At 46.2% G+C, this 13,700-nt stretch overlaps 1 protein-coding gene across 2 annotated transcripts; it reads left to right on the top strand.

The window, feature by feature from the left end:
• Positions 1 to 1,574: 1,574 nt before the first annotated feature.
• LOC100680219 (dual specificity protein phosphatase Mpk3) lies at positions 1,575 to 13,065 on the top strand. 2 transcript variants are annotated; one of them, XM_031921378.2, is made up of 4 exons: positions 1,575 to 1,826; positions 7,443 to 7,628; positions 7,721 to 7,963; positions 8,902 to 13,065. In XM_031921378.2, the coding sequence occupies exons 1-4, from the start codon at positions 1,613 to 1,615 to the stop codon at positions 9,297 to 9,299; spliced, it is 1,041 nt and encodes a 346-aa protein (XP_031777238.1). In that variant the 5' UTR covers positions 1,575 to 1,612; the 3' UTR covers positions 9,300 to 13,065. The 2 variants fall into 2 exon arrangements, with proteins under 2 accessions (XP_031777238.1, XP_003423935.1); XM_003423887.4 differs by having other exon boundaries at positions 1,578 to 3,190.
• Positions 13,066 to 13,700: the final 635 nt, after the last annotated feature.

Here is a 13,700-nt window from a genome sequence, read left to right as displayed (position 1 = left end):
ACGTAATGTACTCGAGCGCAAAAAACATATAATCCTCGCGGCTGCCAGTCGCGCGTATGAATGAATCATCAATCATGTAAGTCACCTGTTTGAATCACCTATAACACGAGCATCAGCGCTACGAGCCGTGTGTGTGTGTGCGTATGTATAGCTATACGTATAACAGCCGCGGGGGGGGGGGAAGAGGGGGTCGCGTTGTGTGCGTCCCTGAGAGTTGTATAAAGCGGCACGAGCGCTACTGCAACACCCCTCTTCCCCAAATATGAAATAGACTCGGCGGCTCTCGAGAGCCATTCATTCATCCGCTTCCGAGAAAGACGAGGGCCGCCGAGCTAATCCTTTTAGAGCGTGCACTTTTCGGAGTGGGATGTATGCGTGTGTTTTTCCTGTTAACGCGCCTGCGTGTGTGTATGTGTGTAGACAGCGAGAGCTGCGCAGAGCGGAAAGAGAGACGCATAGCTCGGCCGGTCGGGTGAAGGTAAAAGGAAACGAGCGAGACACAGCTATACGAAAGGGAGAGAGAGAGAGAGAGAGAGAGAGAGAGAGAGGGAGAGCGCGGAGAGTATCGAGTAGGCGCAGTACGTACGGCCCTGAATCGTGCCAGGTCATCCTTTTGACTTCCCCTCTCCATCGCGAATCGCGAGCGTCTCGTGGTCTCTCTACTACTAATGCTATAGGTATACACGAGACTGTGTATGTGCGACGTGTTCTCTTTCCTCGAGTTTCTTCCCAGACGAGCTATCAGTTTCTTTGATTCGACTCCCCTGCATGTGTGTGTGCGAGTGTGAACGCGTCGACTCATATCCGCGCTATATCGCGCATTCTTTCTCGGACGAGCTCACTGTATCATCGCATCGTCCGCCGAGTTCTACTCTTTTTCCCACCTTCTGCAATTACGCTTCGTATATAACTATACACACGGCATATATGTGAATCTCAAATTTTCCGTTACGTTATTACATTATACAACGATTTTCTCTCTCCCACTGGCATTTCCGCGCGCACGCTACGCTATCAGTTTCTTTCATACAGAGAGAAAGAGAGAGAGAGTCGTGCACCCACGCTCCCTCGCACACCCACAGCAGCCGAATCGCGCACTATCAGCTCCTTTCATTCTGCAGTCGAGAGCACCCACACGTATATACGCGTCTCTCTCTCTTGCTCACCCACGGCGTTCTTCGATCCACAAGCGAAAGAGAGAGAGAGAGACGGGCCATTTACCAGGGCTGCCCTCTCATCCTCCCCCGTTTCGCCGGAATTTCCCCTCCGAAGGAAGAGAGAACCGAGGACGCATCCATCCATCCTCGCAAACCCACACACACACACACACACACGGGGAGAGAGAAGAGAGACGCGAATGGGACAAGTGTACGGGGCCGTTAATGAAAAGAGCTTTTGTCAATGGAGTGACGTCAGGCTCGCGGCCGATTGGCCGAGCCCGAGCCGAACCACGTGATTCCCCGCCAATCCTCGGCCTCCCTCGCCTACGCGCATGTACTCTCCGTCTCTCTCCCCGACCCGTGTATTATATCACGAGCTCTAGCGTATATACGCTTCGACAAAAGACTCGTCGCAGTCTAGGCGCGTATATACCTGCTTCGTATACTTTTAAATGCCTGCCGCTGCAGCACGGAAAAACGTCTATCTGCGCTTATCGGCCGTGGAGTTTTTTAAAAGCCAAGAACCTCGTCTACGCGTGCAGCGGAGAGTCGAAAAATCTGCAGCTATAACGACGCGACACGAAAACGTCCGCGCGCGGAGACGAAAGGCGTGGCTCTGCCTCTGCGCAGAGAGGAAGCGCGAGTGTACGAGAGAGAAAGAGAAGCGTGAGTATGTGTAGGCGCGCGAGAGCGTCCATTCGTCGAAGCGAGACGGAGCTATAGCCCGTGTACAGAGCCGAGAGCTGCTGCTGCTGCTGCCTTCAGTCGCTCTACACTGGCTGCTCCTGAGTGTCGTGTGTCCGCGCGAGAACTGCTGCTCTGTGTGCGCACTGAACACTCGTCGTCGCGAACCTCGACAGGAGCAGCGGCTTTTTTCTTTTTTTTTTTTCGACTCTGACGTCGCAGTCGTTCTGCAGAGCCTCGCTCTGTTCGTTGTTGTGCGCGCTTGTACTGCACCTTTGTGTGACAGCTATAGACGATTGATAGAGACACGTATATATATATATGTGTGTGCGGAGTGCGTGTGCGCGTTCGCGGCGCCGATGAATGAAAAAGAAGAACGGACGCCGAGGAGAATCGCTTCGCCCGCGAGCTGCTGCTGTGCACTGCTGGCTTATCGGCGGAGTTGAGTCGGAAAAACGTGTCGCATAGCGGATCGATAAGCCTGTATCGCGGAGACTATGCCAAAATCATCGCTATCAGCAGCCTCGTCGTCGAAGAGTACAACAGGCAGCATCCGAGAGAGCTGAGGGAAAAAGAGAGAGAGAGAGAGGGACGGACGCTGCGGAGAAGAGAAGAAGCAGCAGCAGCAGCAGCGGAGGAAGAAGAGAGAGAGAGAGAGAGAGAGAAAGAGCGTAGGTAGAGAGCGAGCGAGTTGCACTGTCCTCCCCCTTCTCCCTCTCGATGCTGCAGCAGCAGCGCGCGTTAATGAGCACAGAGCAGCAGTAGCTACTCTCGGTACTGGATGGCAGCGTCGTGACTGACTGTGTGCGCGTTTCCCCCGAGATCGATCGGCTCCTCGCGCGCTACTTCACAGCGTGTACTATACACGCATACTCTCGTTCTTCGTGCATCCACACACACACACACACACACACGTACGTACAAGATGCCGGCTGACGAGGGACAAGAGTCTACTGGTCTCGTGAGCAGCGACTGGCTGTTCAAGGAGCTCCGCTGCCAGGGCCCGTCGCAGACGACCACGAGGCTCCTGGTGCTCGACTGTCGCGGTGGCGGCGAGTACGCCGAGAGCCACATCAGGGGCTCCGTAGCTCTGGCGATACCGAGCATCATGCTCAGGAGACTAGCCGCGGGCAAGGTCGAGCTGCTCTCGACCATCAAGTGCCTGGAGCTCAGGTCACGCGTCGAGATGCTGCTCGGGGTCAGCGAGGAGGAGAGCTGCGCCGACAAGAAGGGCTGCTTCGTCCTCGTGGGCGATTCCACCGAACCTGCCGGACACCAGGGAGAGACAATTCACGTACTCGCCAGGAGACTCAGGAGCTGCGGCGGATGCGTCGCTACGCTGCAAGGTCGGTATTTTCTCTCTCTCTCTCCCTCTATATATCTCTTATTTATCTGTGTACATCAGTGTCTGACCCGAATCACGTCCGATGATCAATCGTCTAATAATTACGTCGCAGAGAATTATTTGGTGCGTAAGTGTACACACGTCCTCGATTCCGGGTATACTTACGCGCGCCCATTCATTCCTCGAAAGAAATCGAGTCGCCTCCTTCGGAGTATTATAAACAATGAGGATTCATTCAATACACTGCGTGCTGTAATGAGAAGACACTGAGGAGCTCATTATCTCGTGTCCGGGCACTCGTAAATTTTCCACACGGGAGCTTCGTAGAAAAGCACTCGTGTGTGTGTGTGTGTGTAGTGTACCTCCGGCTTGCTGCACCTTCCGCAGCAGCGACAACAACAGAGAGTCCGAGAGCCACTCGAGCCCCTCAAAGAAGAAGGAGAAGAAGACAACGAGAAGAGAGAGAGAGAGAAAGAAGGCTCGATTGACGAGGAAAGTCGATTTTCCTGTAAACGAGCTTCTCTCTCTCTTTCAGCGGGAATTTTGACCATAAATCTCGCGTTATATATACCGAAGGGGGCCTGTGTGCCCGGATGCGCCTCTCTCGGGCTGCAGCACAGGTATAGGTATATACACTAGAGGACTCGTTCTTTCATCTCTTCCTTTTGTCAACGACGACGAAGCCGATTCATTTCGACTCTCCCTCTTACACGCTTCTCTCTCTCTCAGAATTGCCGTCGCTCTGATGCTATTGATTCATGAAAAGGGTTGTCTGTCCGCCTCTGTGTGTGTGTGTGTGTGTGTGTGTGTGTGTGTGTGTAGGATGTAGGCTAAAGCGGCCGGTGAATGAATAATTACATTCGAGCCGTTCGCTCGCTTGCTCGCTCGCGAGTATTATAAAAATGTAAACAGCGCTGCGAGGTCAGCCTCTCGTGTGTGTCACTGTATATACCGGAAGTCGCTTTTGTTTTTGTCGATGGAATATTCATGGCGCACAGCGATCATGTCGTGTGGGATTTTTCGATCGATACTCGCCCGATTTTAGCTATTTCCGCTGCTCGTATTCTTATACGGAATCTTGAGAGCGAGAGAGAAAGATACAGGTGGTTCGGCTGATGTAATCGGGGATCCATACATAGAAGCACCGAGCGAAGTTTCCCAAGATAACGCCGTTATTTTTAGAGGCCGAAGTGTAGTGAGTTAGAGTATATTATTAAGAGATCGAGAGAGGAGAGAGAGAGAGAGAATTAAAAATCCACGCGAATCTCATCGTAAATGTAGGTCAGCCCTTGCACACACACACACACACTGACGCGCGAGCAATCCTCACCCTTCATTGGGACAAAGGCTTCATTGTTTCTTCGAAAATTCGCCATATCTCTCTCTCTCTTTCTCTCCCTATTCCCATTGCGTTCATTCACCGCGACTATTCATTCTCGGCGTGCTTATGAATGACACCCGTAGAGCTACTGCACATAATGCTCGAGCGTCACGCGAAGAAGCCGATATTTCCTCGGCCTTCATTCAGCGCATAGAGAGAGGGAGAGAAAATTCGTTACACACGTGTGTGCAGCTCTCTCTCTAGGTTTTTTCCGGTTTCCGCTCGAGACTCTAGTGTTTCCGCTTCCGTTTCCGTTTTCTCTCTCTCTCTCTCTTCTTCTTCGCTCTCTGCGCGCACACACGCGCCTTTTCTCGGTAATAATCTTGTAACGTGTATTTCGGTCCGCGTTTACACGACTCTCTGGGTTTGTTTCTCTTGAGCTCGCGCGTTTCATCGTTTCCGGCGCCGCTGCTATGCTACACCGAGCGTCGATGTGGGAGTTTGCGAGAAACGTTGCGAATAACTCGACGCTTATTGTCTCCGATGTCCGTCTGTAAGTCGAAGAAGAAGAAGAAGAAAAAAATAAGCTGACGATTCCGACAAGTGTAAAAGGATATTCCTAAGCATTCCTTGCCGCCGCTTCCTCTACACCATCGCTAGAACGTCAACGCCACAAGCTGGAAAAAAAAATCGACGAGAATATCGCGTACACTGTCTGAGTGTTATATTATTTATAAACAGAGCCTGTCGGTACAAAGACGTTCGCGCCGCCGATCGTCGCGGACACATCCGCGTTCAATTAAAAAACAGGGGCACAGAGAGCACATCCCTTTTTTTGCTCGACCTTCGGCCGAAAGGGCGCCTACTCCTTGCTCTCATGTGTGTATATTATATATCCTTAACGCCATCGCACGCTCCAATTCATCCCGACGCTTTAAAAATAATACTCGACCGTTGTGCATCGTATATATAGTTATATACACACTGGGCCGATCGAGAGAAGGAAAAAAAAAAAAACAAGCGCTGAAAACAAAGACACTTTTGATGGCCGAACGCGCTTCGCGACACACTCGGGATCACACACGTTGTATAGGTCTGCATGGTGACGAGTGAAACGGGGCAGTATAGTGTGCAGCTCGATAATTACATCACTGATATGTGTATGCGCCTACGATGTATACATATATAAACGTAGACGATAAAACTCGGTATAACGTGGGGCGCAGAGAGCCGAGAGAGAGAGAGAGAGAGAGGGCTTCATCGATCGGCGCGGCGAAAGCGGAGCTCGGTCTGTATAGCCCCCCCCCCCCGCGTCTGTCTGTGTGCAAGGGCTTGGAGGAAATTTAGCACTTTTTCCTATACAGCTGCCCACGCTCCGAATCGCATCGCGAAAAACGGCCTATAATTAGCGAGCGGGTCGCTTTTATCGGCTTTCCTCGAAAGATCTCGGTATGTAGAGCTTCGATCCTTGTGTGTGTGTGTGTGTGTGTGTGGGCTGGCGCAACACGGACGCATACCTATACGTCTCTATATAACACTCCCGCGCAGTGGGTCGCGAATATACTATATAACGTTCTCTCTCTCTCTCTCTCTCACTCTCTCTCTCGCGGGGGCGGACTGGAAGGTCGGGGCTGTGGTAGTAGTAGTATATAGTATCAGTAGCATGGCGGAGACGCACCCACGCAGTGCGTGTGCGCGCGCGCGGCTCTTACGGCAGCTAATCCAGAGAGTTTTACATTGCGCGATGTGGGTATATATACCTTAACGGCGGAAATTTCAAGTATACGCTGTGCGTGTATATACCTATATAGGCATCTCGAATAAAGTACATGAGCGGCGAGGAGAGCGAAGGCAGCAGCAGCTGCGCGCGAGTACAGAGCGAGGAGAGAGAGAGAGAGGGGGGGGAGGGAGGGGGGAAGTTGTGAATGAAATATTGATTCGTGTGGGAAGGCGCCCGCGAGTTCCTGTCTGTCCTTCTCTTTCGCGATCTCCCACGCAGCTCTGGCTATATAGATCTCTCTCCCGCTCTATACACCCTCGCACTCTCTCTCTCTCTCTTTTCGCGGACAGCCTTGCAGCGTATTCGGCCCAGTCTGGGGATTAAACGCCTCCGTCTGTGTGGTTTCTGTGTAGGTTCGCGCGCGCACACACACAGAGCGATGATAATTAATCGGACATAAATTTTCGGCGGCTACTTCAGCGCGATTCCGAAGCTCTCTCAATGTGGGTGAAGGCTTTTTTTTCGCGCGCGTGGGATCCTCCCTTTTATTATACACGCGAACGAGCGAGGGGGCTGGGTGATATGCGCGCGATGAGAACGTGATGTTTGTTCTAATATATACGCTGAGCGGGAGTGGCTTCTCTCTTCTTTTTTTTTCTTTTTTGGCGAAATCTCCACGTGGGCGTCTTCTCTCTCTCTTTTTTTTGTCGCGGATCGAAAAATCAGCTGCGGAGAGCTGATTCGCCTCATTCAAATTTTCCTCCACGAGAGACTATGCGTGCGCGTGTGTATAATGGAGTATACTGGCCCTCCCACGTGTCGTCCTTTATCCTCTCTCTCTCTCTCTCTCTCTCTCTCTCTCGCCACCTTCGGATTCCGTCCAGGGACGCGTACACTCGCACGCATATACGTACGAGCCCATTCATTCGAGTGTGTGGAGAGAGTGAGAGAGAAAGAGAAAGAGCGTGTGCGTGCATAATACGCCGCGTATACTTGCGCTCACGGAACGCCTACGTCCGATGCGGTGCTGTTCCGCTATTTCGCGCGCTCTTTTGCATATATAGTGAACGGGACGCGCGAGATTCTTTGATCTAACCGAGAACTGTATATGTGTGTGTTTGCGTTTGTATAGTGGTTTTGCAACTTTATCATGGAATGTTCAATGGTTGCACTGATCTAAATTGATAATGGATGCTTTTTTTTTTATTATAGGTGGATTCGCGGCCTTCAGAGACAGATACCCGGAGTGGTGCGAAGGCAGTCAAAACTGTACCGAGGGACCGATAAACCCGGACACGAACGAGGGCGAACTCATGGGACTCAGGTCACTGCGGATATCCACGCCGCCCACGAGGGCCTATTCCGACTCGGATAGCGACAGCACCTGCGATTCCATTGGTGAGTGGGCAGGCTTTTTTTTGCTTTTTCGTTCTCGAATTAATTTTCAAAGCAAACAACTATCATATAAATCGCGCTCGTGTTGAATTTAGGCCCGGAGGAGGACAAGGACTTCCCAGTGGAGATCCTGCCGCACCTGTACCTCGGCAACGCGGCCAACAGCGAAGACAGCGAGGCGCTGGCCCGCCACAGGATACAGTACATCCTCAACGTCACGCCGGACCTGCCGAACGTCTTCGAGAGCGCCGGCTCAATCAAGTACATGCAGATACCCATAAGCGATCACTGGAGCCAGAACCTTGCGAGCTTCTTCCCACAAGCCATACAATTCATCGGTAAGGCTTCTCCTTCTTCGTCGTCTTGGCCCTTCTTCCGCCCAGCAGGAAATTGGCCGGAACGCTGATTTTTTTTTTTTTTTTTTCGTGGGAGACGACTCTTAAAAAGTCTGCACGTCGCCCACCGAGCAATTTCAATTAACGCGCAGGACGCGCTTGACGCACAGCCGACTTTCTCATGCGCGAGTCCTCTCCCACGTTGGAATGACGAAAACGCCGCACGCGCATTACGCTTCATTAATGAAATTGTGCGCGCGGCCCTCTCTCTCTGAAAGGACAATGAAATTGACTGCGCTAAGGGAAAGATATGGTGTATGTGTGTATGAGTGCGTACACCCGGGACACCGCGTATACAAACAGAGTGAAAGCGAACGATAATAAGCGGCTCGTCCTCGTCACCGTTTAAAAAGAAAGGCCCTCGTACGCGCGTTTATTATTACAATGGGCTGCGTAATGGCTGCCCGCTGCAGCTTTTTCCCACGTGTAGCATAAGCAAAGAGGGATAACGAGCGCTCGCACACGACGACGAGAGAGAGAGAGGGACAATTAAGCAGCGGACGTCCGGTGCGGCGCGCTCGTTCACGCGCCGGGAACTGCTAAACATCGGACGCCTACGTCGCTCCTTTCGCTTTCGAGAGCCCCGCGCGCGCTCTCCGTCAATGACTGACTTCTCCTCTTCTGCTTCGCTTCTTCGATCCGGTGCGTTGGTTGTTGTTTTTTTTTTCCCCCCCTCGTCGGCCGCTTCCGCCTTGACGTTTTTGTTACTTCTATACTCTTTGGCCCGAGCTTGATTTACGTGGGCTGGGAAGTGTGCCGAGAGGCTGCGACGAGTAACGGCTCCGTTTGTTTCTGTAATCGCTTTGAGATTGTCATCGCGTAAAATAGAGAAACGAGATAAACGAGTTAATGATGGTAAAAATGACTGATTATTCTTACAGAGGAGGCGCGCAACTCGGACAAAGGTGTGCTGGTGCACTGTCTCGCGGGCATATCACGCTCCGTGACCATAACCGTCGCCTACCTCATGCACAAGTGCAGCTTGAGCCTGAACGACGCGTTCAACCTGGTGCGCAGCCGCAAGTCCAACATAGCGCCCAACTTTCACTTTATGGAGCAGCTGCACAGCTTCGAGCGCGAGCTGAGGGATCACCGCGATCGCAGCGCCGGCAGCGCAAAAAGCTCGGCCGGCCCGGAGCAGCGCTGCATCGGCGCCTGCCGACCCGGTGGTCCATGCTCCTGTCCCGCGACGAGCTTCCTCAGTCCCATCGATTTAGGCCTCAGCCCCGACTCGGGCATCGAATTCGACAGGTGGGCCGCAAGCACTCCCGCCGAATGAGACGGGCCCGGGGGGACCCAGTACAAGTTCTAAACACGAGGTCACCCCCGCTCATCGTGCGACACTACACCGACACACACACACACACATAATATACTTATTATATTATACACAGAAACAAACACGTACGCGTATAAACGCTGTCATGCGATGTCCACGATGTATAACACGATTAATATTATATCAATATTATTATCATTATTGTTTTATCATAATACGTATATGAGAGGCTCAGACGCTTAGGATTTTCAAAAAAAAAAAAAAACGAGCTACATATGTACAGCACTGTGATTCGAATTTCGTTTTTCTCTCTTAGCTTTTACATTAGACTTTTGGAAGAGGCTCTTTAAGCGTACGCAGATGAGCTTCGATCGAAGAACTCGTCTCGTATTCGCGTATACGCTGGAGATTTCTCGTTAATGCTCTGCAACGTAGTGCTTTTTAGTTGATTTTAATACACAGATTGGTTTAGTTTTGAAACTGTGCTGGTGTTGTCGACGTTCTCCAATTGACAACGATTCCATAACTCACGAATGCACCAGAATGTGCGTCGTGAAAACTTCGTTTCGAATCATTTCAGGGTAACCCAGTCTAATTAAAACTTAGTTGGCTTAGGTTTAACGTACTTTTTTCATGTTTTAACCGCTTCGGAGTCTCCAGAGACGCATTTTTAACAATCTTAAATGAACAAACTACGGAAATTCGTGCAGTCATTTGAATCCGAATGATACCTATCCTCACTGGCAAAGAAAATTATTTTCTACGTATATACCTTAGCAGGTATGAATTTTCAGACAAAATTGTCAAGATTTTTTTACAGCTGTCCAAAACTTCGAAGAGTTTTCGCATTTTTTTTACATGAAAATTAAAATTTTTCCACACTTTTGAGAAATTTTTCACAATTTTTCACAAATTTTTCACAGAAGTATTTCCATGAATGTGTAGATGCTGTATTTTTGAATATTTGTTTTTAAATGATGAAAGTGCGTTGAGGATATAGGATATATAAAAATCGCCTCTCCATAAAATAATTTCTATCGCTCAAAGATTTTTTTAGCGCACGCGCAATTCGCACAAATACTTACAATTATTTGTTTCATTAAACTGTACATTTTGATCGCTCCAATTTCGATCGACCTGGTTTTAGCCATCTGATGCACAAACGATAATTAGAAGTTTATTTATTGTAACATTGGTTTTACAGCGCGTACAATTAATTGTTACAATCATGAAGGGTCGATAGTTTTCAATAATGATTCATGAATTATTATATGGAATTAATTATTTTTATCTTTAAGGTCAATCTATTATATCACGATGACGTCAACAATAAATTGACCTTGATGACTGAAATAGATAGATCAATTAATTTTATATACTAACGAGGTTAATAGATGATTTTTTTATTATATTAAAGGATTTTATGATTTCATCTATTACAAATTAACTAAAAATCATCGTGCTTTTAAAAATACGTAATAGAGTTTACACGAACTTGGAATGATTCTTCCACGAGAACTTGTGATATACCAACAGTTGTTTACAAACCAAGACGTTTAATTTGTTTTACTGAACGAAAATGTTTATGCAGGGGCGTTTTTTATTCTGATAGTTATATAATCGAAACTTAATTCGAGTATGAATTACTCTTAAGAACGGCATTCATACGTGTCAAATGTAACGCGAGTGTAAAGGGGCATCGTCCACAACATTTTTTTAATTGTGTCAAGTATAAATATAGAAGTAACGGAGAGAATAAGAAACGAGATTTTTGATGACTGAATCCAGTTTCGTCAAATGCAAGTACCTACATAAGCCTCCAGTTTTTCAGTCTTTCTCTATTGAGTTTATCTTCCTTTGCATTTCAAGTATGTAAGAATAATATGCGTACAAGTACAATAACTTTTCTTTTGGAGAGATTTAATGTATATAATATATATGTATAATGTACAATATCAAGAATGGTACATACACAAGAGATTAACGGCACGACGAGATATCCGCATTATCGCTTTGAGTTAATTGAACTACGCGTAGATTATTTTTCTTAAGTCGTGCGTTATTCGCGCGTTATTATACTTTGTACATCATACAGAAACTCAAAAACGCATCGCAATAATATTATTATATGTTGCGCGTGAAACCACAAGGAGAGAGTACATACGACTGTCGGTGTTCTACGAGAATTAGAAAATGTTATGATTAATGTTTATTTCGACAAATGACAAAAACGCAATTCAATGTCTCCACGTGTGCGCGGAAGGACGTCCTTAAGTTGTAATATCGTCGATTACATTAGTTCGATGTGCATAAAAATCACAAAATGATAAATGAGAAATTGCGGGTGTATCGTTGAAGTAGAGGCCGGTTCGACTGTTTTGCTTTACGGGATTGCGCACGTTAAATCGTGCGGAGTTACACTGTTCAGCGGTTACACGAGTTTTGATTGCCAATTAGTGTAATTACTCAATAATTACGAAGTCAACTATGTACGTAACTGTATAAAAAAAGCAACCTGTAAAAGTTGAATTTACTTTCCCGTCTAGCGAGTTGATTTTCCAAACTACTACTGTATTTACTACTGTTCTAATTTCAAGAAGTCTATACAAGAATTAGGTTTAGCACGAATCGCGAACTTTCCTGATTCAGCATTCCTGTTTTTATTGCATATCGTTCATTTATAACTGACAATATTTTTTGTTCTCGTGGAAAATTTTTTCTCAAACTCGAGATACCGCGAATCGATTCTTATCAAATTTTGGAAGATGTTTCAAAAGCAATTAGTAACGATATTTTAGAAGATTTAAGCGTTAATATAAAAATAAACTGTCCGCTTAAATAACGAAAATATATATACAATTTGCATATCTGTTCTTAAAAAAAGGCATGTTTTAAAAATCGAAAATTTTTCGACGATTTTTAGAAAAATCTTTCCACTATACTGATACTGCAGCTATTTAGAAATTAATTGCATATAAAGAACGTAAATTTAAGATGTATAACTGCAACTTTTGTAGATGCGATGAACAATTATACTTCATTCACAAGAGCTGTAACTGTATCAGACGCAAATTTCTGTCGCATTTGTGCTACGAAAATTTTCGCTCTTTTTTACTCTCATAATGATGCGAAACAAACCCTGTAAAGACAGTGAATTTAAAAAAATACGAAAGTGTGTCCAAGCCTTAGGTAGAAAAACCAAGAAGTTTTATTTTTCTACATGAAACGAAAGAATAAAAAAACTGAACGTCTTCACTGGCATTCGTTAATATAGTAAAGTCGAAGAATCTATTTTTTACAGTTTATTACCTAGTATTTTGTTCGTTGACTATATAGACGTGGTTAATGATGAAATTCGTAATCTCAAGTGCATAATACGCAGTTTTCTGGTAACCAATGAACACTATAATAATGTACCTTGTGATTCATTAGAGTCGCATCACTTTTTCAAACGTATTTTTAACCACGTGGTAATATCTTTTAGTCAATACGAAAATAATGAAAAAAAGCAAAGAAATTGTCCTATTTTATCTCACAAATATTTTTGTAAAACTGAGTAGCAGAGAAATAAAAAAAAAATAAGAAAAGAAACTGTGAGAGACGCTAGAAAAAAAATCGCCTTCAGGACATTCCGGTACAATCGGGCGAAAGCAGAGACGCCTTGTAAAACAGAATGATAAAATAAAGAGTAAAACAGATGAATAAGTAACTTTTGACGACACACGTATATCTTTCTTGGTGTACCGTGTATATTATATAAAAAAAAGAGAATATAGTTAAAGATAAAACGCAGTTTTAAGACGATTCCGTGAATGTAATATTGTTTCTTCGTGTAAAGGCAAACAAAGTTTATATATAGTAAAAAATGCGCATAACGAAAACAACAAATAAGACGCAACCCTATTTGTTAGCGAGCTCTCCCCTGGTTAGAAAACTTCACGGTGTAAAAACGAAGAAAAGATGGAAAATTTTAATCCCTTTTTTGGTCAAGGCAACAAACTTTGTCAACGAAAAAGATACGATTCGATAGAATTCGATTATTATACCCAAATGTGCGTATTATTGTTTTCTATCGAAACGCGATGCTCGTTTCGTTCAAAATACTTATAAAAAAAGAGACATGTTAATCTACTAGCCATGATAAATACAAGATTGAAAGACACTAATCTTTGTCTTTATAAACAGTGAACTATTCTAATCGGGGCTTTTCGAGGATAACTCGAAAGTAATGCACGGCGTATGTTTATGTAATAACAGATTTATGTATGTATAAGCGAGGCATATAAAGCGCGCGAACATGCGAGTGTGCAGTTCGGTGCACACAAACGAACGCCAATAATCGCGTGTATTCATCGTTACTGTAATAATAATATTCTACTGCTACACTGTTGTCTGTTGTAT

Source organism: Nasonia vitripennis, chromosome 1 (assembly GCF_009193385.2).
Source record: "Nasonia vitripennis strain AsymCx chromosome 1, Nvit_psr_1.1, whole genome shotgun sequence".
Classification (NCBI taxonomy): domain Eukaryota; kingdom Metazoa; phylum Arthropoda; class Insecta; order Hymenoptera; family Pteromalidae; genus Nasonia; species Nasonia vitripennis.
The sequence above is the reverse complement of the archived record's forward strand: the minus strand, read 5'-3'. Positions and strand labels throughout refer to the sequence as shown.